The 26,698-nt window shown below is 43.0% G+C and overlaps 1 protein-coding gene across 2 annotated transcripts; it reads right to left on the bottom strand.

The window, feature by feature from the left end:
• Positions 1-3,788: 3,788 nt before the first annotated feature.
• On the bottom strand, positions 3,789-20,976 carry LOC117051622 (signal recognition particle 54 kDa protein-like). 2 transcript variants are annotated; one of them, XM_033158186.1, is made up of 7 exons: positions 20,817-20,976; positions 17,373-17,411; positions 15,924-15,977; positions 15,445-15,480; positions 12,228-12,263; positions 5,215-5,277; positions 3,789-4,143 (listed from the first exon to the last, which is right to left on the bottom strand). In XM_033158186.1, exons 1-7 carry the CDS (start codon positions 20,874-20,876, stop codon positions 4,063-4,065), a joined length of 369 nt encoding a protein of 122 aa, XP_033014077.1. In that variant the 5' UTR covers positions 20,877-20,976; the 3' UTR covers positions 3,789-4,062. The 2 variants fall into 2 exon arrangements, with proteins under 2 accessions (XP_033014077.1, XP_033014079.1); XM_033158188.1 differs by lacking the exon at positions 15,445-15,480 and having other exon boundaries at positions 3,791-4,143; positions 20,817-20,975.
• Positions 20,977-26,698: the final 5,722 nt, after the last annotated feature.

Here is a 26,698-nt window from a genome sequence, read left to right as displayed (position 1 = left end):
CACAACATTGGTAGCAGAGGACGGTTTCCGAACATCGGACCTTTGATGACTTCTGCCTGATGTTTATCTGCCGGCAAAGAAAGCAGCCTCAAACTGTTGTGCTGCTCAAAATGAGGCTAATGGCAGGGGGAGTGAAGCGTCCTCTACCCCTCCTAGTGGTCAAACTGAGCACGTGCAAGCTCTTAAAGTCATACGCTGCACAAACTGTGGAATGAGAGGACACAGTTTCCAGACCTGCAGGAAGCCCAAGAAAGGATCTACTCAACAGGCCAGTGGATCTACAGGCAAGGCGCAAGCCAAAGTCTACAAAGGGCGCACAGTTGCATTGCTTACACAAGGCGTGCAGGAGCAGGATGACATTAACATTGACCTGGCTTTTGTTATTGATTCAGCTGCCAGCCACCACATGACCGCAAACAAGCATTTATTTAAGACTTTTAAGAGACTGGACTCCACCGTGTCGCAGGTGAGTGGAACACACCTGAACTCGACTGGAGTTGGAACTGTTTATCTTCAGAGTCTCCAGCTATCTACTAGCAACGTGCTATACGTCCCAGGAATTGCCTACAATCTGCTAAGTGCATCGCAGCTTACCGAGAAGGACTGCGAGCTCAGACTACGCAAAGGACTTTGCACAATTTTTAAAGATGGAGATGCTATCCTTACAGCTCAGAAGAACAAGGATGGACTATTATTACTGTCTTTTGAATCTACTGACTGTTGTTATGATGTTGTTGACTCTTATTTTGCAGGTGCTGCTAAGTCCAAGGAGACTACCAAACAGCCACGCAGAGAAAAGGTCACAAGATGTTTCCAGCAGGTTTCTGCTGATGTAATAGGCCTTCTGCCACAATCTAGAGGCGGAGCTACCTGTTATTTATTGCTGTCTGATCATTTCTCTAAATTCTCTTGGATTTACACTATGAAAAGTCCGCAGCAAGTCTTGGCCAAGTTCACTGAATTTTGTGCTATGATAGATTTCATGCATGATGGCAAAATTGAATGTTTGTATACTAATCAATTACCAGTGTTTGATTCACAGGGGTTCCAAGAGTTCCTAAGTCAACATTGCATTCGGCACAAAGTTGCCGTCAGCCAATCATCATGGAACAAAGATTTGTGTGTTAAAATTAACACAATACTACGTGAGGGTATGCAGGCGCAATTGCTAAGTGCAAAGCTGTCTGAACAGAATTGGGCTGAAAGCCTATCTGCCTTCACATATGCTTGGGTCAGGAGTATTCCAAAAGGAATGGAATGCTCACCTTATGAGATACTGTTTAACAGAAAGCCTTCTGTTAAGCATCTTAAGGTTTTTGGTTCTCAGATGTGGGTGGAATCACTTGAAGGTGCAACCATCCAAGGCATCTTTATGGGATATGAGAAAGGTCAATACAGAATTCTATTGCCTTCCTCTAACACAGTAATTCTTACTCAGGAGGTAGAACCTACTGTAAAGCCAGAGACACAGGTTCTCCAAAGCTTTCCCATTGATGTCAATACACATGGGGGTTCTGACACCAGCAGTAGCAGTGCAAGCTCAACCACGGCTAGTTCCGACACAGGTGAAACTGTCATTGAGAGAACTCATGCTAGTTCCAGGCCATCAGAACAAGATGATGTGCTAGGATCTTTAGAGCCACTGTTTACAATTGGTAAAGTTTCTCCAAAAAGTCCTGTTCAGGAGAAACTCAGCAAAGAAGATCTACATCTTGTGCGTAGATCTGAGAGAGTAACAAAGGGTCAGGCGCCCAAACGCTACTCCAAAGAGTTTGCAATCTCAGCTGTTGCAAATGTAGCTGTAGTTTGCACTCAAGACAGAGACACTCAGGCTCACTTCACAGATGTGAGAAAGCCATTACAACAGGTTGCAAAGTTCAACACTGTTTCTGCCAACACACACAGAGCAAATGCTCTGGTCCCCTGGAGAGTTGGTTATCAAAGGCTCAAACTGGTAGAACCAGTCTCAGAGAGTTCCAAGGATGGAACAAAGACAACAGATTCATACTGTGTATATGATAACTGTTTGTTTACTTCTCTTAATGATGCCTTACTTTTCGCCGCTCTTACATTGTCTAATATCGGGGGAGGATGTTGTGATATTATGACATGACGAGCTGCGAATGCTGCAGCAAGGTCACAAGACTCAAGAGTCATATTTCACTCTGTGAGAAACACACTGGCCATAGTAGCCCACTCACATGTGATGTCATTGTATTTTACTATTGCACTCTTTACTTTCTGTTTTGCATCGGAGATGAAGGTCGCATTAACAGACAGCTCTGAATTATGAGCTGCTACGCAGATATATATATTCTGCTCTAAATCTACAATAAAGTAGATCTTAGCCAAATGGCGTGTGTGTGTTGTTTTCAAGCTGGGAACAACCGCATATTACAATTGTGCCCCTGGACTCCAGAAGCCAGAGGGCACGGAAGGCTTCGTCCGTCTTGGGGTCAGTCTCTCTAAGACTGCCCCCGCGGGAAGTTTTCACAACAGTCTGATTGCTCCTGCTCCCTGATATGTCTTATTCATTTTATTCATTTATTGAATTTATATACCACCCTATACCTGAAGGTCTCAGGGCAGTTCGCAGTACAAAATCAAAATATATAACCACAAAAGACATAATCAAAATAAAAACAACAACCCAATAGCCCTCCTCTCCTCCAGCTCTACTGTTCTGTGCTCTGATTTGTCTGATCTTTCTCTCCCATCCCTCTTTCCGTGGTTTCTGCCTGCAAATGCCACCAACCAGCAAAGCAAAAACAAGTGGGCAAATTCTGGCTGTTCAGATATCTGAATCGGACAACTCAGATTGCTGCGATATTTGGGCATAATTCCTTATGTTTGTATACATGAATTATTTTTATTATTATTTTGCATAAGAAGCGGGCCAATAGCAGAACCTCCAAGCATAGAAAACCCTCGCTTGAATGTTCTGGGATGGACCACTGCCCATAACAGGAATTGCCCTGAAACAAAACAGGATTATCCCTTACCATAGGATTAGGAGCATCTTCATCACCACCGCCGGCTCCGGCAAGCATAGGTGCAAGTGCCTACAAAGGAGAGAAAAACATCATCCTCTATAATGCGCACATTCAAGGCTTACACTCCCTCCTGCAGGACACAATCAGTATGTCTGGTGGTCATGCCCCCAGTGCTGAAAGCAGCAGACCCTCCAAGTGTCCCTATTTTCCAGGGGTGTCCCTAATTTAAATAACCTGTCCTGGTTTCTGATTTGATCCCAGAATGTCCCACTTTTTGTTAGGATGTCCCTCTGTTTTCATTGATGAAATGCTGGAGGATATGAAGCAGTGAGATCCCGCCAGCATATTACAGCTATCTTCAAAGAACTGCGCCAGGCTGCCAATTTGTTTTGGAGTCATGTTCAAGGTTTAGCCCTTTTTACAAGTGGCACATAAAGTTCACTTCACATTTTTATGGAGTCAGCCTTCAAAGTATTATTGTTATTGCTATTGTTATTATACTGCCCTTCAGTCATCATGCCCAGGGTGGTTTGCAAAGACATGAATTAATTAAATTGGGAAAGGTGAGCAGAGACCTAAGCAACAGCTGTTAAAAGAGCCTCAGTGGGATGGAAAATGTATGCTGAAAAGCACAGGGTGTCTCTCGCCAAACTCTCTATGCAATTGCACTGTGATAATATCAGATAAATGAGTAGCACTCTAATAAGAGATATATTAGATAGTTTCTTCTATTGTCCTGATTCCAAGGAAAACCAACTAAAGGCTGCAGGAACTAACAGCACAGGGGCTACAATGTATGGTTTCTTACCGAAAGCTTCTCAAGCATTCCCTACAAAGGAAAGAAAATGTGTTAATCCTTCTGTACATGGAAGACAGGAAATGAAATTTAGCTCTTCTTTGACAACACATTGTAGAATTCGAACCAACTTATGAGCCTTCTTTAGATGTTTTGTTTAAGATCCAGCTTTGATGGGATACTTTAGGCCTCCTCACAGCCTACTTGTGTGTGTAGAGGAAATATGGTGATTGGGGCCACATGCTTAACCCTGCCCTCAGCATTGCCCTGAAATTAAAAGGGAGAGTTTCTTACCATAGCACCACCACCACTTTCCTCATCATCACCACCTGCGGAAAGCGCAGACAACATGGCCTACAAGGGGAATAGGAAAATTATCTCTGTTAATGCACATGTTCACAGGTACACCCCCATTTGTTTTGGTTTCTCATTGCATGAAGAAACCAGCATTCTCCAGGAGGCTAGTGTGTGCCATGGTGGGGCAGTGGCACTCACCTGAGCTCTTGACAGCTGAGTTGCTGCTACTTAGCAGGAGTAATGGGGGGGTGAGGTGATAGAGAGGCAGGTGCAGTGCAAACCTGCCAGCAGGAGCATGGGATCAGATCCTCCAGTGCATTTGTACCATGCTGACCTCACCAGCTCATCCCTCCCCATTTCTTCCCAGAAGGAAGGGGCGATTCAACTGTTGGAAGATCAGGTAAGCAGTCCTCCTGTGTGGCCATACATTCCATTGCTGTTTTAATTGCCAGATGGCAAAGTTTCTAGTCAAGGCAACATTTCCATTTTCCATTGCTTTTGGAAGAGAAAAGTCAATGGGCAGACCCTTTGCGGTACTTGAATTGCATTTGGAATATTGTAAATTCTTGGATGTTCATAAGAAAAGCACATAACTACCCTAGAATACTTCCCAGAATCATATATATGTTCAATGAGGCATGAGGTCCCACTTAAAGAACAAAATGAGTTCCCAATAAATTGTTGGTTAGGGGTGAGTGTTTTGCATAATGAGCTGGCAATCTCCAATATTTCCTGTGGGAACATGTCTAATCTCCCCTCCCTCTCTTGCCATGGTTTCAATGGCTGCAGCCAGCCAGCAAAAGAGAGGCAAGGGGAAACCTGATTTGTCTGATTTCTCTCACTCTTCCCTTTCTAAGTGGTTTCTGCCTGCAAACAGCTGCTACCAACTAGCAGAGCACAAACAACAAAGGAAATGGGCAAATTGTGGCTGTTAAGAAATAGGAATCAGCTGCACTAGTAAGTGAGGTTTTGGCATAATTCTTTATGTTCAGATAATGTAATATTTTCGCAGAACAATCAAGGTGATAGCAGGACCTGTGTGCATAGGAGACCCTTACTTGAATGTTCTGGGATGGACCACTGCCCACGACAGGAATTTCCCTGAAACAAAACAGGATTATCCCTTACCATAGGATTTGGACCATCTCCTTCATCACCACCACCAGCTCCAGCAAACATAGGTGCAAGTTCCTACAAAGGAGAGAAAAACATGATCCTCTCTAATGCGCACACTCAAGGCTTACACGCCTTACATGACTCTATTTGTTATCGGCCGAAGAAACCTTCCTTGCCGCCTACATTTCTTACCAAAAGACCGTGGATGCTCAAAAGGATCCTGGAGGAGGGAGATGCATGGAAGTAACGTCCTTGAAGGCTTTGCAGGTAGCAAACCACTTTTAGTGCTTGTAAGAATTTGGCTTTTGTCGGAGAGACTCTCTTGGGGCGATGCTATTTGTCTCCCAATAAGGACACCCGCCATGTTTTAGGATGAAATTCTGACTTAACAAAATAATAGCACAGAAGATAATGAGAGGAGGTAATAGAAATGCTCTTACCATTACTTTATTAGCACCACCGTTTCTAAGCATCTTCTGCAAAGGAAAGGAAAAGAAAGTTTTTTTATCTTCTCTTGGCTGATATAGACTTGGCATCCCCACTACTCAATTTTAGACATACTGTGCAACAGTTGCTGTCTTCCTCATGGTAGGAAATCGATATCTCTTGCCGTGATGTGGAGCAGCCCAGCCAATCTGGGCTTCCTTTAGTTGCTGCTTTTCTGGTATTTCTTTGTAGAGTCACAGAATCATAGAATTGTTTAATTTCTACAATTGGTAAATGAAGCCCTTATTATTTGGAAAAAGTTTACTTAAGGCCCCTGGCTGATGGGTTCAGAACTGTGAAACTAGCACTTTTACAAATGCCACATAATACCTGTTCCACATTTGTAAGGAGTCAACAGTTTAGAGCAGGCTTCCTCAACCTCGACTCCCGGATGTTTTGAGACTACAATTCCTATCACCCCTGACCACTGGTGCTATTAGCTAGGGATCATGGGAGTTGTAGGCCAAAAACATCTGGGCGGGGGGGACGAGGTTGAGGAATCCTGGTTTAGAGTGGCAGCATTTTCAGTTAGGAACTCCTAGCCTGTTGACATTAGTCAGGTATCCATGCTATGTTGTTGTAGATGCCTGCTGAAAATTGTTTTAATTTATCAAATCTACCCAGACATATAACCCAGTTGCTTGCACTCATCTCTCAAGGGTTTTACTGATTTTACATGCATTTTATTGATTATTTTATGCATATATGTTCTTAAACAATTTAGGGAATTTTTAGCTGTTTTTTTATCTGCAATTTTATTATGCAGACAACTTATAGTACTCTGGGATGAGAGAGAGGGGGGGGGGGAGAGAGAGAAAGAGGGAGAGAGAGAGTGCTATTGACCTGCTTGGCAGCCAGCAGTTTTGTTTGTTTCGCAAAGAACCGTTTCATCCCATTGCTTTTATTGTTCCTTTTTCTTTTCTTATTTTTTTTTAAACAACTGCCCTACACTTACTTTCTTTCTTTCTTTCTTTCTTTCTTTCTTTCTTTCTTTCTTTCTTTCTTTCTTTCTTTCTTTCTTTCTTTCCTTTTGCCTTCACACCATACCCTGGACACCGAGTAAATATCTCTGGGCATACCAGCTTAGCTTCAACAAGGGAGCAGCCTCATGTGACTTTGGTTGATGCAATTTTTAAAAAAATTATCCCAGCTGCCTCCCACCAACCAAAAGAAAGCACAGAAGAAAATGGGAGAAGGTGATGAGGAAATTCTTACCATTAAGCCGCCAGCGCCGCCAGCCCCACCACCTCCCAAAAGGGATGCTAGACCCTACAAAGGAGGGGGAAAGCATTGACTGATCCACACATGACATCCACCCCCAACCTCCCACGCGCCACTATTCTACTATTCCAACTTAGACATGCCATATATGCATTGCTCCATTCTCTAGGAACTCAGCCATACTGTAATTTAATGAGCATAGGAAGCTTCCTGTACCTCCATCAATTCTCCATTGTCCATACGACCTTCTCCTCTAAATCACTGTCTTCCCACACTTACCCCTTCCTCAATATACATTTTTCTTTTTTTCAGACCAAGGGTACTCCAAAAAGGAGAGAATATGGGGAAATCTGGACTGAGGGAAGGGGAAATGAGAAAGGCAGTGATTTAGAGGAGAATGTGAGATAGGTTAGGCTGAGAGACTGTTACTGGCACATTGTCATCCAGTGTGCTTCATGAGAGAATGGGGATTTCAACTCTAAACTCCCAGGCTCTAGTTCATCATTCAACCCACATCCCCACTTTGGAACTGCAGTCTTCTGAGGGCTGCACGTTGCCTATGGTCCTGGAGGTTCCATGCATGTGCTCAGCATACTGACCACGAGGGAGCATGAGTGTGGTTTGGGGAGAGGGGTGGCTATACACATAGTTTCATTGCTAGTTTCTCTCAACAAGCAAGTCATGTACAGAATAAGGATGATGGTGATGATGCCTCAGAATGACATCTGACTTCATGGCAAGATCTGCCCTGAAATGAAAAAGGATTGTGCCTTACCTCACCACCTTCCCCGTCATCACCTCCACCACCAGATAGCATTGACTACAAGGAAGTGAAAAGGAAGATGTTTACAGGAAGGCAAGTTTCTCTGTGAATAGATGAAGAGTCAGTTGGATCATACCCCAGGCCTTCAGGTCTATCATCCTGTTTTCACATCAACCAAGTGGATGCCTATGGCAACCTCACATCAAGAACATGGGTACAACAGAACCCTCCTGCTCAAGTTCCCCAGCAACTATCACCTACATGCATAAGGCCTCTGGTACGTGAGGTAACGTAACAGCCATCATGATGAACTTTTATGGATAGCCTTATCCTCCATGTATTTGTCTTCTTCCCATTTAAAGTAATCCAAACTGATGGTCAACGTTGTATCCTGTTGTTGCAAATTCCATAGTTTAACTCCCCGTCACCCACTCAGATCTGCTTAACTTCAGCTAGGTGGAGTCTTCATGTGTCTCCAGACCATGGCTGTCAACATTTTCCCTTTTTTGCGGGAATTTCCCTTATTATAGCAGCGGGGAACAGCAGGGAGGGTTGACAGCTATGCTCCAGACCATACCCAGGCCATTTATGTTGTGGGAGATAAAACCTTCACCTAAACAGTCTGGGAAGGACTCCCTCCTTTCTAAATTCATGTTTGTTCCTTGGTTGCTGAGACCTTGGAATGCATTTGAAGTCTCCTGGGGTCATGTTAAAGGGCTTCCTAGAATCTTCCAGGATGACTTCTGGCTTCACAACAAGAAGAGCACAGGGACCAGTATCCTATTTTAGGCCTATTACATGGAGAAGAGGGGTGGGATAACATCTCTGTCTCTTTCACTGTCTTCAGTGACAAAACACACACTGCTGTCCCACCATGGATCTTTATGGGCACCTTAAATCTGTATGGGCACCTGCAAAGGGGGAGCTGATATATATTTAGCTATTCATGTATAAATGCCCTTTTTGGGACATCCTCAATGGATATGGAAATGTTGAGGGGGCAGCAAGAATGTGTTATCAGGAATGCGGCCAACTGACTAGTCATTCTTCATGCAATAGCCTTGCATGTGAATATAACACATAGTGACTTCCGGTGCCAACGCCATTCTGTGCAGTCGGGAGCCGTTTTCGTGCCGAGACGGCTCCGGTGTTTTTCGGGTTTGGTGCTACCGCAACCGCGCTGCGGGCTCCCTAAAGCCACTGGTGGAGCGTCCAGTGGACTGGGGTTCTAGCGGGCGCCAGACGTGTCACCCCGGTTCTCAGGCAGCCCTTGTAAAAGGGAGGCTTGAGTGAACTGGGCAAGGGCACGGCGCTGAAGAACCGTGACAGACCGAAGACACAAAGCAGCGGGATCTGCCAGTTTTGAGCGCTTGCATTTTCCTTGATTTGGATCTAAAGAAGGACTCTGTGAGAAAAGGAGATTGATTTGGATTTTTAATTTTTTTAAAATTTGGCTTACGGAGGGAGATTAAAGTGAGGAAGTCCGTCTCTCTCCGTTGCGATAAGAGGACAGTAACGTCAAGAGAGCTAAAGCCGTTTAAACTTGCTTTGAAGTTTAACTCCGATTTCGTGCAACTTAGAGTACCCTGTTTTTGGGGTAAGATTAAGACTCTGATGGATTTCTTCCTATGGATTACAATGTATTAGACTGATATTATTAACCCTCTGGCTAAGGATTTGGTAATGGCGGCTGCAGACCGGCTGGCGCAGCTGGAAAAGTACTGAAACCTTATCACTTCCGCCCAACTAATTCCCACGGACTCTGTAAACTCAACAATGACACCAACCCAGGAGAGAATACTGTTGGAACTAAGACTACTCCAATCACGTCAGCAAAATCTTGCAAAAAAGTTTATCCAGATTGCAGCAACTTTGGAAAACTTTGCTTTATGCCCACTTGGAGAGGAGGGAGTGATTGTGGACCCTGTTGAAATTTTGGAGAATGATCTGGCACAGGCTTTTAAACAAGAGGGGCTTCCTTTGTGTGAGAGGCAGGGAGCCCCCAATGGGAACATTATAGCTGACTTTTGGGGTGGCAGCCCAGAAGTTCAAGAAGTTCAAAAGCAACAGGGAAACCAGCAGAAACTTGAGAGTGGGCAAAAGAAACTTTGTTACAACCTTATGGAAACAAGTTATCAAGAAGAAGGCTACACTCTGGAGAAGAAGCTACTTTTGAAGGGAAGTGTAGAAGTGAAAAGGAAAGAAGTCAAGCCAACGTTGGATGAGATAATAGGAGAAGGAGAATCTGGACTGGTGGCATGTTGGGGGGGGAGAGACTGTGGGGGTGTGGGAAAGCTGAAGAATGGGAAACAAATGGGCAAGAGAGGGGTGGGGTAAAGGGTGAATTAGTAGAAAGGAAGTATTGATTATGGTATCTGACACCAGAGGGAAAATGGAATATGAGACTGGAAGAAACATTTAGGTATAGGTTAATTTGGGTTTTTAATAGATTGAGAATTGGAATCAGTAGAAATATAGGCTATAGTATAACAAGGTTAAGTTAAGAAAGGATATATGAGGTAGTGAGGGGCATTTGAGGTTTGTTTTAAAGAGAAATTTTTTTATGAAGTTAAAATGTGTTGAAAAGAATAAGGATCAAGATTTAAGATTGTATGACTAAGACTAGGATTGTATGATTAAGATGTGAGGGTTGAAAGTAGATATTACAATGTTACAAAGCTACTAAAAGAGGTTTGGAAATGAACGCAGAGGAGAGGACGGGAGGAGGTCCCAATGAAATGTTAAAAAACTGGGATAAGATAATGAGATTTTTGTTTTTTTGTTTTTTGTAGTTTTATAGTTTTGTATTTGGTTTTTTGTTTGTTTGTTATTGTTTGTTGGATTGTGGTTGTCTCATTGGAAAATACAATAAACTTTTTCTTAAAAAAAGGGAAAAAAGTGAATATAACACATAGTGTAAGAGGTGCTTATATTATATTAGCTTCTTACCAACCCAATGACATTACTGGCTTCATTCCCACGGCCTACAATAGCTTCACAAATGCAGGAAGATGATAATGGATTGTTTCTTACCACCATCAAATATTATATTAGTAGAAATGCATTGTATAAGGAAAAATGCTTCAAATATGTGGACATTAATCAAAACTACCTGGAAAAGAGAAGTCATATGCTATATGTAGATATGCTGTATTTGGTATGGTTGCAAGTGGGACGGGGGGAGGGGAGGGGAGGGGAAGGCGGTTAGATATGCTCTCTGTTCCTCTTTTTGAAAATTCAAAAAAAGAAAAGGAAAAAGAACCAACTGCATGCAAAAATATGGTTATGAGGATAAAATTGCAATAAAATACTGAGGAATTTCCTTTTTTATTATTAACAGATGGCTGCAGAAATGTGGAGAATCAGATTAAAGATTGGAAAAATTGGAAATGGGGAAGCAAAATCGACAGATCCTTCTATCTCTAATGACATAGAAAGGTTGGTTAGTTAGTTTTTAACCAAAAAACACTGTTAAGATTCCCAAATGTGAAAAGTAAAAGGTCCCACCCTTCTTACTTGTGGTAGACATTAGAGGACTTTTTGTTCACATTTGACATAATTGCAGATTTCAGTTCAAATCTCAGAATGTTAAACCCCTTTCACATTTGGCTAATGAACTTCATATCTAATGGGAGACTTTAGCCATGGATGGAGAGCCCATTGCCTGGCAAATTTTGCTGGACTCCTATCATCCCTAAACATTGGCCATGCTGGCTGAGGCTGAGAATGCTGCCTCCCTGTTAGACACCTCCCTCACCATAGATGGCCACAGCATCTACAGGAGGGGCTTTGGTGAAAGTTTCATGTACAGATAGAGAGGTGATGCATTGAGAAACCTGGTCACATGAGTATCCTGTAGCTATGTATTTGAACAACTTGATCACAAATTAATGAAGAGATGGAGCAGAACAGACTGTTGGGTAAACAACTGCAAAAGTAACAATGACGAGAATTAGACTGATTTGCCTATCTCTGATTGTGATTGGCCCATATGGGTCTTCCTATGGAGGGCATCCCAGAGTTTTGCTCCACAATTGAAAATTCTCTCCCTTCACACCCACCCATTGAACTGCAGTTGGTTATAGGACCCTGGATGCTCAAAAGGATCCTGGAGGAGGCAGATGCATGGAAGTAACGTCCTTGAAGGCTTTGCAAGTAGCAAACCACTTTTAATAATCATAATAATAATTTTATTTATACCCCGCCCTTCCCAGCCAGAAAACCGGGCTCAGGGCGGCTAACATCAATTAAAATCACAGCAAGAAACATAAAAACGATCAATTTAAAATAACAGATTAAAATACAAATTTAAAAATTCAATTAAAACTGCAGGTCTCAATTTCAAAATATCCCACCAATAAAAGATGAAGCATAAATATTAAACATTTTAAATATTTTAGTGCTTGTAAGAATTTGGCTTGTGTCGGAGAGACTCTCTTGGGGCGATGCTATTTGTCTCCCAATAAGGACATCCGCCATGTTTTGGGATAAAATTCTGACTTCCCAAAATAATAGCAAAGAAGATAATGAGAGGAGGTAATAGAAATGCTCTTACCATTAGTTTATTAGCACCACCATTTCCAAGCATCTTCTGCAAAGGAAAGCAAAAGAAAGTTTTTTGATCTTCTCTTGGCTGATAAAGACTTGGCATCCCCACTACTCAATTTTAGACATACTGTGCAACAGTTGCTGTCTTCCTCATGGTAGGAAATCGATATCTCTTGCCGTGATGTGGAGCAGCCCAGCCAATCTGGGCTTCCTTTAGTTGCTGCTTTTCTGGTATTTCTTTGTAGAGTCACAGAATAATAGAATTGTTTGATTTCTACAATTGGTAAATGAAGCCCTTATTATTTGGAACAAGTTTACTTAAGGCCCCTGGCTGATGGGTTCAGAACTGTGAAACTAGCACTTTTACAAATGCCACATAATACTTGTTCCACATTTGTAAGGAGAACAGGCTTCCTCAACCTTGACCCCCCGGATGTTTTGAGACTACAATTCCCATCATCCCTGACCACTGGTGCTGCTAGCTAGGGATCATGGGAGTTGTAGGCCAAAAACATCAGGGGGGGGGGCCGAGGTTGAGGAATCCTGGTTTAGACTGGCAGCATTTTCAGTTAGGAACTCCTAGCCTGTTGACATTAGTCAGGCATCCTTGCTAAGTTGTATTAGATGCCTGCTGAAAAATGTTTTAATTTATCAAATCTACCCAGACATATAACCAAGTTGCCTGCACTCATCTCTCCAGGGTTTTACTGATTTTACATGCATTTTATTGATCATTTTATGTATATATGTTCTTAAACAATTTAGGGGATTTTTAGCTTTTTTAAAAAAATGCCCTACACTTATTTTCTTTCTTTCTTTCTTTCTTTCTTTCTTTCTTTCTTTCTTTCTTTCTTTCTTTCTTTCTTTCTTTCTTTCTTTCTTTTTGCCTTCACACAATACCCTGGACACCGAGTAAATATCTCTGGGCATACCAGCTTAGCTCCAACAAGGGAGCAGCCTCATGTGACTTTGGTTGATGCAATTTTTTAAAAAATTATCCCAGCTGCCTCCCACCAACCAAAAGAAAGCACAGAAGAAAATGGGAGAAGGTGATGAGGAAATTCTTACCATTAAGCCGCCAGCGCCGCCAGCCCCACCACCTACCAAAAGGGATGCTAGACCCTACAAAGGAGGGAGAAAGCATTGACTGATCCACACATGACATCCACCCCCAACCTCCCACGCGCCACTATTCTACTATTCCAACTTAGACATGCCATATATGCATTGCTCCATTCTCTAGGAACTCAGCCATATTGTCATTTAATGAGCATAGGAAGCTTCCTGTACCTCCATCAATTCTCCATTGTCCATACGACCTTCTCCTCTTAATCACTGCCTTCCCACACTTACCCCTTCCTCAATATAGATTTTTCTTTTTTTCAGACCAAGGGTACTCCAAAAAGGAGAGAATATGGGGAAATCTGGACTGAGGGAAGGGGAAATGAGAAAGGCAGTGATTTAGAGGAGAATGTGAGATAGGTTAGGCTGAGAGACTGTTACTGGCACATTGTCATCCAGTGTGCTTCATGAGAGAATGGGGATTTCATCTCTAAACTCCCAGGCTCTAGTTCATCATTCCAGCCACATCCTCACTTTGGTACTGCAGTCTTCTGAGGGCTGCACGTTGCCTATGGTCCTGGAGGTTCCATGCATGTGCTCAGCATACTGACCACGAGGGAGCATGAGTGTGGTTTGGGGAGAGGGGTGGCTATACACATAGTTTCATTGCTAGTTTCTCTCAACAAGCAAGTCATGTACAGAATAAGGATGATGGTGATGATGCCTCAGAATGACATCTGACTTCATGGCAAGATCTGCCCTGAAATGAAAAAGGATTGTGCCTTACCTCACCACCTTCCCCGTCATCACCTCCACCACCAGATAGCATTGACTACAAGGAAGTGAAAAGGAAGATGTTTACAGGAAGGCAAGTTTCTCTGTGAATAGATGAAGAGTCAGTTGGATCATACCCCAGGCCTTCAGGTCTATCATCCTGTTTTCACATCAACCAAGTGGATGCCTATGGCAACCTCACATCAAGAACATGGGTACAACAGAACCCTCCTGCTCAAGTTCCCCAGCAACTATCATCTACAGGCATAAGGCCTCTGGTACTTGAGGTAACATAACAGCCATCATGATGAACATTTATGGATAGCCTTATCCTCCATGTATTTGTCTTCTTCCCATTTAAAGTAATCCAAACTGATGGTCAACGTTGTATCCTGTTGTTGCAAATTCCATAGTTTAACTCCCCGTCACCCACTCAGATCTGCTTAACGTCAGTTAGGTGGAGTCTTCATGTGTCTCCAGACCATGGCTGTCAACATTTTCCCTTTTTTGCAGGAATTTCCCTTATTATAGCAGTGGGGAACTGCAGGGAGGGTTGACAGCTCTGCTCCAGACCATACCCAGGCCATTTATGTTGTGGGAGATAAAACCTTCACCTAAACAGTCTGGGAAGGACTCCCTCCTTTCTAAATTTATGTTTGCTCCTTGGTTGCTGAGACCTTGGAATGCATTAGAAGTCTCCTGGGGACATGTTACTGGGCTTCCTAGAATCTTCCAGGATGACTTCTGGCTTCACAGCAAGAAGAGCACAGAGACCAGTATCCTATTTTTAGGCCTATTACATGGAGAAGAGGGGTGGGATAACATCTCTGTCTCTTTCACTGTCTCCAGCGACAAAACACACACTGCTGTCCCACCATGGATCTTTATGGGCACCTTAAATCTGTATCGTATCCTCAATGAATATGGAAATGTTGAGGGGGCAGCAAGAATGTGTTATCAGGAATGCAGCCAACTGACCAGTCATTCTTCATGCAATAGCCTTGCATGTGAATATAATACATAGTGTAAGAGGTGCTTATATTATATTAGCTTCTTACCAACCCAATGATATTACTGGCTTCATTCCCACGGCCTAGAATAGCATCACAAATGCAGGAAGATGATAATGGATTGTTTCTTACCACGAGCAAATATTATATTTGATGATATACATTTGGCATCCCCACTACTCAATTTTAGACATACTGTGCAACAGTTGCTTTCTTCTTCACGGTAGAAAATCTCTTGCCGTGATGTGGAACAGTCGAGCCAATCTGGGCTTCCTTTAGTTGCTTTAGGATGAAATTCTTGACTTTTAGGATGTAATTCTGACTTCCCAAAATAATAGCACAGAAGATAATGAGAGGAGGTAATAGAAATGCTCTTACCATTAGTTTACTAGCACCACCATTTCCAAGCATGTTCTGCAAAGGAAAGGAAAGGAAATGTTTTTGATTTCTCTTGGCTGATACACACTTGCCACCCCCGCTACTCAGTTTTAGACATACTGTGCAATAGTTGTTGTCTTCCCCGGGGTAGGAAATTGATAGCTCTTGCCATAAAATGGAGCTGTATCTCCATCACTTTGTTAGCCAGCAGTTTTGTTAGTTTCACAAAGAACAGTTTCAGTTATTTTTTTAAAAACAACTGTCCTACACTTCCTTCCTTCCTTCCTTTATTTGAAATTACCTTCACACAATACCCTGGACACCAGGTAAATATCTCTGGGCTTAGCTTCAACAATGGAGGAGCCTTATGTGACTTTGGTTGATGTAATTTAAAAATAAATAAATATCCCAGCTCCCTTCCATGAACCAAAAGAAAGCACAGGGGAAAAAATGGGAGAAGGTGATGAGGAAATTCTTACCATTAAGCCGCCAGCACCGCCAGCCCCACCACCTCCCAAAAGGGACGCTAGACCCTACAAAGGAGGGGGAAAGCATTAGCTGATCCACACATGACATCCACCCCCAACCTCCCACGTTCCACTATTCTACTATTCCAACTTAGACATGCCATATATGCATTGCTCCATTCTCTAGGAACTCAGCCATACTGTAATTAAATGAGCATAGGAAGCTTCCTGTACCTCCATCAATTCTCCATTGTCCATATGACATTCTCCTCTAAATCACTGCCTTCCCACACTTACCCCTTCCTCAATATACATTTTGCTTTTTTTCAGACCAAGGGTACTCCAAAAAGGAGAGAATATGGGGAAATCTGGACTGAGGGAGGGGAAAATGTGGGAAGGCAGTTATTTTGAGGAGAATGTGCGATATCTTAGGCTGAGAGACTGTTACTGGCACATTGTCATCCTGTGTGAATAGGAATTTCAACTCTAAACTCCCAGGCCCTTGTTCATCACCACACTGACTGTTAAACCGATGGACAGGAGAGGGAAAGGGGGGAGGGAGAAGGAGAGACCATCCTGTAATATTTATTTCATTGAATCATATTGTAGAGTTGGAAGCTACCCTGAGGGACATCTATTCCAAACCCTTTGCAAACCAGGCATTCTGCCCACAGCTATTCCTGAGTGGGCTCAAATCATCAACCTGATTATTAACTGAATGGCCAGATGATGGTTTATATTGTTTCCTTGTTTCCTTTTGTTTTTGTGTGGTTGTCAGACACTTTGGGCTTCTTTTCGATGGGGCAAGTGAGACCCCCCCCCCAAAAAAAGATTGATGACTGGACTACAGCTTAGTCATACAGCATATGACTTGCATGCAGTAGGTTCCCAGATTCAATCCTGGTCATCACCATTGAAAGGCCCCTGAGAGCTGCTTCTGGTCAGAGTGCACACCACAGTTCAAGATGGGGACAGCTTTCTAGGTTGCAATAATATGTTCCCCACAGGAAAATTGCTGCCTGTTGTAGCAAATGTGCTGGCCTCGTTGGCGCATGGATTCTTATTGTATTTTTATGGATATGCTGCCAGCCATCTGAATGTAGCTCACAGACCATGGCTTGAGAACCCCTAGGATAGAGTATCAGAGATCAGATCTCAAATATCTTCTCAGGCATGAAACTTCCTGGATGATGCTGGGGCATCCAGTCTCTCTCTGCCCACCAACCATCTTTCTTGTAGAGTTGTTGTGAGAATAGAATGGGGGGGCGGGGGCGGGCAGAGAATCCTATATTGGATGACCAAGAGCCTTAGTTCAAGGATGGGATAGGTGTGTGAGAAATATTTCTGTGTGGAGTGGAAACTGATGTGAGATAACTGTTGCTGCCCACTCATTCCAGTTATGGACCTTAATAATTTTAAAGGAGAGACACTGTAACTGAAATCCAGCTTTGCTTAACTTACCGACATCCCATCTTCCTCTCCATCCCCATCTTCATCACCCTGCAAAACAAAACAAAACAAAACAAAACAGGCATTATTTTCATTTCTAAAATGTTTGGCCAGTTACAGAGATGCATTCAGGTGCAGAATGTCAGTGTCACTATGCTAAGCATTCTGGGAAACAGGTGCCCTGTTGATCTCCAGAATTTGGAGGACCCCTGGACAAGATAACCTCTGTGATTTCACCTTCACAACCCACAGGGAGTCCATCTTGTCACTGTCATTACCAGCAGCTCCTCCTCCGACTTCACCATTACTACCACCTACTGGCTTAACAGGCAGGCAGCCAATGAAAAGGCAGGCAGTGGCACCTGTGGCCCCCTCCCTTTCACCTCTACTGCTGTCTGTACTGGAGTGAGAGGCAAGTGATCAAGCACATTGCAGCCATGAGAAGGAGAGACAGGGACAGGTGTGTCTATTTCTTGTCAGGAGGGATGGCTGAATCTGTCAATTTTCCTTCTTCTTGGGCTTCTTATTTCTCTACTTTTAAAGTGGATTTCCCTACATGTCCAAATCAGTTCATGATTACAATTATTCTTATTTTAAAAGTTAAACAATTCTCTGACTTTTAGAAGATATCTGAAGGCAGCCCTGTTTAGGGACGTTTTTAATGTTTGATGTTTTATCGTGTTTTTAATATTATGTTGGGAGCTGCCCAGAGTGGCTGGGGAAAGCCAGCCAGATGGGTGGGGTATAAATTGTTGTTGTTGTTGTTGTTGTTGTTGTTGTTGTTAGGCCTGCTGATAGTACGAATTTCTGTTTAGATACACATTTGTATGCATTGTTGCCTAGCATATACCTTTTTTAAACAAATAATTTCTCCCTCACACAATACTATTTGTATGTTATTTATCACCAATATATGCAATATTATATATACTTCCCCCTGCAGCAGATGCATTTTTGTTCATGTTACCTGGCTGGAGAATTGCATTACAAAATTCAGAGAGGAGCAAATTTTCAAGGATGGCTGTGTTTCAGTTCAAACATTGTTTTAGAAAGTGTGAATTAGGAAGCTTTGCCTTTAAATGCAAAGAATTAAATTTCTCCATACCTGTTTCTCAGTGAGCCCTGCTTATTACTGAGCCCTTGGCAGATGCCTGACCATATCAATCTTTGATACTGGTCCTGATTCCATGTATCTGATTCATAATGTAATCCATTGCCATCTGGGATACTTGCTGCAACAATGTTCCCAAAATCTCTGTATCCTACCTAGCAACATATACTTCCCTGTTAAGGCTTACTTGTGGATAGAAAAGGCATGCACATTTTGCATATTAATTACAAACATATGAAATAGAAATCAAAACAGAGGTCACATCACCTTGAAGGGACATATTTATGTATTTCTGACAACTTGAAAAATGTACCCATTTCCTTACAACTCAAGCTTTGAGGCCAAAGCTTTGAACCTATGCTGATTCAAACTGAACAAGGCCAATAGGTGGCAGAATCAACTGTCTTGTGCTAGTGTCAGGGCCAAGTTTGTAAATGTGAGGGGTTTTGCAAACACTCCTCCCCAAATGGTGGCTAGGCCCTGCTGCCTAGCACTTCTCAGGGCACTGCTGTGGCCCACAACCACCACATCACTGAGGGCACCTTGAAATTTGGAACTGGCCTAGTTCCCAACCATTGTCTCAGGTTGAGTTTGCATGTTGTTGGGCCCACCCAGATCTGGTTTGAACCTTTATCCATCAACTGACTCAAAAATGTAAAGCCCATTCAGAGCTTCAGCACTGCAAGTAACATCACACTAAATCCAGGACTTTAAGCACTCGAATGCAACATCTGCACCACACATCTAAAGCACTAATATAGCACTTCAAACAGGTGGTATATTACTCCAGTAAAACTGGCAAAAATGTACAGAACAGAACAAAATAGTTGTTGGAGGTATAAAGAAGGGGAAGGTACATTTTACCATATGTGGTGGGACTGTAAAATTGTATATAAAAAAAAACTTTTGGGAAATTATATATAATGAACTAAAAAAAAAAGTTTAAAATAACATTTGTTAAAAAACCAGAAGCTTTCTTGTTATGTATTTTAGGACAAGATCTGCTGAAATAAAAAAGGACATTATTCATGTACACTACAACAGCTGCAAGAATTTTAATAGCTCAAAAATGGAAGACTGGAGAAGTCCCATCAAAAGCACAATGGCAAGAAAAGTTGATGAACTATGCAGAGTTAGCAAAGTTAACGGACAAGTTGCGTGAAAGGGACAATAGTGACTTTGAAAAGGAATGGAAATCTTTTACAATATGCAGTATTTGCAGAAACAACAAAAAGAAATGGTCCCGTTGGCAGGATTTAAATAAACACTTACAACTTTAGTTACAGAGAACAAGAAGTGTAACAACGTGATAACATAGTATTGTATACAAATAGCAGAATGTAACATTGGATGTAACAAACCAGAAATGGTAGCTGAGGGAAGTCAACAAGGAGGGGGGTAAATGGAAAATGTATGTTTAGTAATGATATTGGATATGTTTTGAGAAAAGAAAATTAATAAAAATCATTTTTTTAAAAAATAATAATATAGCACTTCAAACAGCCATGGCTTCCCCCAAAGTGTTGTCTGATAAGACTGCTGACAGGCCTGGCCAAACCACGAAGTAGGATGAAGTAATTGCCTCACAGTGCTACAACTCTCAGGGTAGTTTAACAATCAGTCTCTCTTCCCAATGAATTCAGGGTATTGTAGCTGTGCGAGGGGAATAGCCGTCTCATAGCCACTTTCAGCAGTGCCCCCTGCCCCCTGCCTCTCACGTCCTGCTCAATTCACAACAACATAGTTGTGATGCCCTGTGGCCCACTCTAGGCTTGGTCAAAACAAAATAAAAAATAAAAAGTTCCTTCCAGTAGCACCTTTGTTGTTGTTCAGTCGTTCAGTCGTGTCCGACTCTTTGTGACCCCATGGCATGCCTATCTTTCACTGCCTCCCGCAGTTTGGCCAGACTCATGTTGGTAGCTTCGAGAACACTGTCCAACCATCTCATCCTCTGTCGTCCCCTTCTCCTTGTGCCCTCCATCTTTCCCAACATCAGGGTCTTTTCCAGGGAGTCTTCTCTTCTCATGAGGTGATACGTATCTGAAGAAGTGTGCATGCACATGAAAGCTCATATCAAGAACAAACTTAGTTGGTCTCTAAGGTGCTACTGGAAGGATTTTATTATTATTATTATTTTGTTTTGACTATGGCAGACCAACACGGCTACCTACCTGTATCTAGGCTTGGTGTCCAGTATGGTGGAATTTGTCCTGCCCTAAATCTGCCTCTGCTTCCCAGGATAATTTGGGGGAACTCATGGCTGTTCACCATGGCATAATAGCACTGGAAATCTGTGGTACAATTGAAAAGCGATCCCAACCCATTGGATGCATTCTCTCTCTTACCCAAGCCTGTGTCGAGACTGCAAAAAGCAAAGCAGTCCATACAAGGAACTGCATCATCATCTTTGCCTCTCTAGGATTCTTCCACACCTTGATGTTCCTGCAGTAACAGTATTCAGTTCTGCAGCTACATTTAATACACCTGCCAGCAGGCCTGAGTGCCCAAACCCAATGCCTCTATTGTTATAGAATTTCTCCTCCCTTCCTCTCAAGGAAATGCGAGGGGGAGGGGTTTGCATTGTGCCACATAAAATGATTTCATTTGCCACACTTGAGGAGAAGGAACAGTGTTGTGTTGCTGCCTGCTTTGTATGGGGAGGCCAAACTTCTGAAAAACAAACTAGTCACACCACCATAACAATGATCGAAGCAGAGCCATTTCTTTATTAGCATCCAGAAAACATTTTTAGGAGTAATCATTAGGGATGCATGACTGCCAATTTAGGTTTCTCGTTTTTTTCCAGTCTTGGCCACTTCCACACCACCAAACCTTTAACACAGTATCATACCACTTTGAACAGTCAAGACTTCCCTCCTAAAAGAATCCCGGGAGCTGTATTTGGATACGAGTGCTGATAGTGGTCAGGAGGCTTCTATTCCCACCTCAGAGCTGCACTTCTCAGAATGGTTTAGACATTGATCCCTCTTCACAGGGAACTCTGGGAATTGTACCTCTTTGAGGGGAACATGGGGGGGGGGACTCCTAACAGCTCTCAGCACCCTTAACAAACTACAGTTCCCATAATTCCTTGATGGAAGCCATGGCTATTTAAAGTCATATCAGAGTGCAGGGATCAGACAACTTTTTCAGCAGGGGGCCAGTCCACTGTCCCTCAGACCTTGTGGGGGGCCGGACTATATTTTGGCAAAAAATAAAATAAAAAATGATGCAAGAGCACCAGAAGCCCCGGTGGCTGCTTACCTGTGTCTTGCGAGCGGCAGGGGCTGGCAGCGGCAGCAGAGGGGCAAAGAGTGGCAAGCGAAAGGGCTCTGGACAGGGGCTGCTTGAAATGGTGGCCGCTTGAGCACTGCTGCTGCTGCTGACACTGACAAAGCCCAACCCCCTTCCTCCTCTAGGCAAGGTGGGGAGAAGCTAGGAAAAGGGAGGAAGTAGGTGTCGCCACCACCGCCACCATGTGAGGGAGAGGGAGGGAGAAGGAAAGAACGTGCGTGCTGACGATCCACACGACGATTCCCGGACCATCCGCAGGCCAGATCCAGAAGGCATTTGGGCCTGATCTGGCCTATGGGCTTTAGTTTGCCTACCCATGTCAAAGTGCTTTAAATATATTATGTGACTGTGGCCTCAAATTCAGCAGCAATTTGCAAATTAAGAAGAAGAAAAACATCCCCATGAAAGTTCAGCAGCATTTTAGTGTACTGTATATTATTTTATATGCACTAGGGCTGTGCATGCCCTCGCAACCCGATCTGAGGCCAGATCTGGAACATTGAAGTGGCCATGACCCAGATCAGGCCCTGAATGAATCCTGCAGGTAAAGCTTCTGTGAAGCAACACCTTGTGACTAAACTCTCCATTCATCAACTGATGAACAGTTTCCATGATCCAGCACAGCACTTCAGATGTACTAGCGCTGACTCTTTTTAGAAAAGGGGGTGGGGTATGATTTGGTAATGTAAGTCCCATACCTGCAGTCAGGCTTAGAAGTGGCATAATCCAATATATCATTATAAGACTCTATCAACTCATTCCTGTCTCATTCTGTTGCTTGTGTGGATGAGACCTATTTTGAACTTTCTTTGGTGGTGCCACCTAGGGTTCCATCAGGGGAAAAGATGGGGTATAAATAAATATATAATAATGATGATAATGATAATGGTGGTCATTCTGGGATTGGAGGGCTCCCATTCTCAAGCTTCTGCTTCCACTTTGCCCTTGCCAAGAACCTAATGATTTTGGCTGATCCATCTGGCCCAGAGAAGGTGTGCCAAGTCTCTTTATCTATGCACAACACTCTGAATCTGATGCCCTTTTTTTGCTGATAAGATTCATTTACCTTGGTCTCCCTTTTCGGTGCTCAGCTCCCTTTTGCAAACAACAAAGAAACCATTCTGAGGTTGGTCCAAGAGTAGCAGAGTCACTGTTGATTCAGAACAGCACTGTGGTTTCATTAGCTGGTTCAGTGAAGATATTGCAGCAAGCTCATTCAAAGGGGCATCTGATGATGACAAAGGATTGTGATAAGCCGAGGATCATGAACTTCAAATCATGATAAGACAAGGATATTGCTTTAATAAACCATAATACATATGTGATTCAAACACCAGGGGCTTTGTTAGGGGTGGCCCAAGGGGTTACCAGGAGACCCCAGAACTCCTGCCTCCCCCCATTTATTTTTATTTTTTTAAACTTTGCTAATAGGGTAGTTGGCAAACTGCATCTTCATTTCCCACCACCTTAATTTCCCAGGTGCATGTATTAACAGTAGGGATGGGAAGATATCCCAATTTCAATCCTTTTAGTTTCTCATTTTCCCCTTACACTGTCACTTAGCAAATCTCACTGGCTCTGGGAGTGCATGAAGTTAATCCATTGCTGGAGCACTGAATAAGAAAAATATGAGAATGTGGATTGTAACACTCCCAAGAAGGTGATATGTACTCAGCCCTAGTTAACAACAAGGCAATCAATTTGCTCATTGTTATTTGTACAGGCCTGGGAATTATGTCTGAGCTGCTTCTTCTGCTAAAAACTACAGGCGATTTATTCACAATTTTATCTATCAGGGTTAGAGAGAGAAAATGTTCCCATTAATATTTAAGATGATCCTAACGGAGTCCCACCTCCCAAAACAATACAAGAAGTAAAACACAGTAGTCCTTCAAGATTTACTGTTCTCTGAATTTTCAAATGTAGTTCTCCAGCCAAGTACAGTGGTACCTCCGGCGCATCCCAGGGCAAAGGTCACAACCAGGAGCATCTACTTCCGGGTTAGCGGAGCTCATAACCCGCAGCATTCGAAAGGGGGGGCAGTACGTAACACGAGGTTCCACTGTAATACATTTTTCCAAATGCCTATACAATGCGGAGTGTGCATAAAAATGCATATAACAAGTGGAAATAGCATACGTTAGGGAAACGTGCTTTGCAAGAATGAGATCGTTAGGCTCTTTGCATAATATTTAATTTTAGGAGAAATTTGCACAAAAATACTAACGAATTTTCACAAGGACTTAAAATACATTGCTAAATGAGAAACCAATAGAGTTCAGGATTGGCAGCTTGGCCCATCCCTAATCAAGGAAGATGTTATTAGAAAGTTAGTTGAATGACCTCAGCAGTTATGTATTTTGCCTTCCAAGGGTACAGCAAAAATCTGAAACAGACATGGCTGTGTCCAGCGTCCAGGCATTTTCCAGCACATCAAAGAAGTGGCAGATAATATTTCTGTGCCAGCTGAAGAAGTGCCAACAGCCATGGGATGCCACGTCTAGTTGCCCTTTGCATCCTTCTTTTCCTTGGATGTAGCCATGTTGTTCCATACTGTGGTTAGGCTGATGCAATCCATCCCGTGACCTTTCCTTATTGATAAACCTGTCATCCACATGCCTTTTGACAATGGAAACATTGAGATTTGAACCCACTGAGCTTTTCCAAAGTGAGTATAAATGCTGGGGTTTGGAAAGGATGGTTTGCACTTTGAGAAGTATCTCAAAAAGTGAAAAGAAGGAGACAGGCAAGATGAAGCTGCTGTACCCATTGGCTGTGTTCCTTTTTGTGGCGGTGTCTGTACAGAGCTTGGTAAGAGGAGAGTAATTCAGTGTGCTGGGTTTCATGCTAAAAACAACTTAGAAGCTTCCAGCTAAAGTCTTGGTACACATTAAACCAGTGTATGGATGTCAGCTTTTTGTGTCCCCTTTTCTGGCCATGCGCAGCTCTCCCCTCTGTCTAGACCAAGTGTGGGGAACCTTTGGCTCTCCATATGTTGCTGAACAACAAGCATGGCCAATGGCCAGGAATGATGGCAGTTGTTATTGAGTTGTCCTGGATTCCCACTGTATGTGCATACCCTTTGAAGGTTACCAGTATTGCTATTTTTGCTAGAGGTATTGCTAAAAAAAGTTTTTTTAAAGTGGGAGAGGGGTGGGCTCAGTGGAGGCCAATATTACATTAAAATGGATGGGTGATACCCATTGTTAGCCATACATGAGAGCCTTTGAAATTTATGAACTTACATTTATTGATTGTGGTGGTTTAGTGATTTTAGTTGCCCCATTTACAATTTTAAAATTGTATCAAGTTCATTTACTCCTGATTTTTTTAATCCTTCTTTTGACTTTATTATCAAAAGCCCCTCATGTTACATTGATATTTATGTGTATGTTTTGTTTCTGTTTAGAAAAATCAAAGTGAAAAATAGATTTAAAAAAAAAACAGAAAAAGAAAGTATTCTGAACATTGATGGCATTTTTCTCTTTCAGGGTCCTGCGGGCGGTGTAAGTATCTGTTTTCTCTGTTTATGACATGTATGGAGTGCAACAGTGTCAGGAAACTGAACTTGCAGAAAGACACTTTGGTTGGTTCTCTGCTCTAATTAAGCTTCCAAGGAATTATTTAAAATTCCACAGTTGAAGGCAACAATGCTTCTGAATGCCAGTAGGGGAGCACAGACCCTCCAAGTTTCCCGATTTTCCAGGGACAGTCCTGGGTTTACAGAAGCCGTCCCGGTTTCTGATTTGATCCCGGAATGTCCCGCTTTTCCTTAGGATGTTCCTATTTTCATTAGAGAAATGTTGGAGGGTATGAAATAGGACATCCCCTAGGGCTTTTTTATTCAGCCAGAACTCACTGGAACTCTGTTCTGGCACCTCTCAGATGGGCACCATTGCTATTCTAAGAGAACAAGGGATGTGTTCATGGTGAGTTCCCGCACCTCTATTTCTAGAAAAATAGTGCTGAACGTCCCTATTGTCATCAGAGAACTGTTGGAGGGTATGGAATAAGATGTCCCAATTTCCAACTGAAAAATGCTGGAGAGTACAGTGGTACCTCGAGTTACAAACGCCTCAGGTTACAAACGCTTCAGGTTACAAACTCCGCTAAGCTGGAAGAGTTACCTCGAGTTGAGAACTTTGCCCCAGGATGAGAACAGAAATCGTGTGCCAGCAGCGCAGCGACAGCAAGAGGCCCCATTAGCGAAAGCACGCCTCTAGTTAAGAACAGTTTCAGGTTAAGAACGGACCTCCGGAATGAATTAAGTTCATAACTAGAGGTACCACGGTATAGGAGAGTGTTTTCGCACTCAAACCCTGCTTGTGGATTTCCCACAGGCATCTGGTTGAACAGTGTGAGAACAAGATACTGGGCTAGATGCGAGTGGCCTTATCCAGCAGTCTTTTCTTATGTAAATAGCCCCCCAGCATTACCAGGGGGGTGAGCCATATACTAAAGGAACTAATTCACACTGAACTCCTACTGAGAGGAAGGGGAGGGGAATGACCCAGGGTGGATCCGTGCCAATAGGCCTGGAATCCTGAAAAGGGGCTATAAAGCTGGAACCCAGAGTAGACTGTGAAACATGCCCATCACTCTTAGGTGCACAAGGGCTCTGACCCTGACCCTGCAATGACCATGTCTCGCCTCCTTGGGTCTCGTGCTGCCTGGGGAAGGGACACCTCTCCACAGCAGTGTACCTCTCTCTTACACCATCCATTTCCCAACCTGCGGTATGTGCCACCACAAGCTAAGACATCAATTATTTCCTTCCAAAACTGCCCCATAGTTTCTCTGAAGTCTTCTTGGCTAGCACAGGTTAGGGTGTCTAGGCAAGAGACTGTTTTCGTTGAGCTTAGTTCACACAGCTTTACGGAGCACAAATCCACTGAGAAAAGGAGAGATTGGAGTTTTGTGTGACTCTGGTAAG

The sequence above is a fragment of the Lacerta agilis genome, chromosome 8 (genome assembly GCF_009819535.1).
Source record: "Lacerta agilis isolate rLacAgi1 chromosome 8, rLacAgi1.pri, whole genome shotgun sequence".
NCBI classification, from domain to species: domain Eukaryota; kingdom Metazoa; phylum Chordata; class Lepidosauria; order Squamata; family Lacertidae; genus Lacerta; species Lacerta agilis.
The sequence above is the reverse complement of the archived record's forward strand: the minus strand, read 5'-3'. Positions and strand labels throughout refer to the sequence as shown.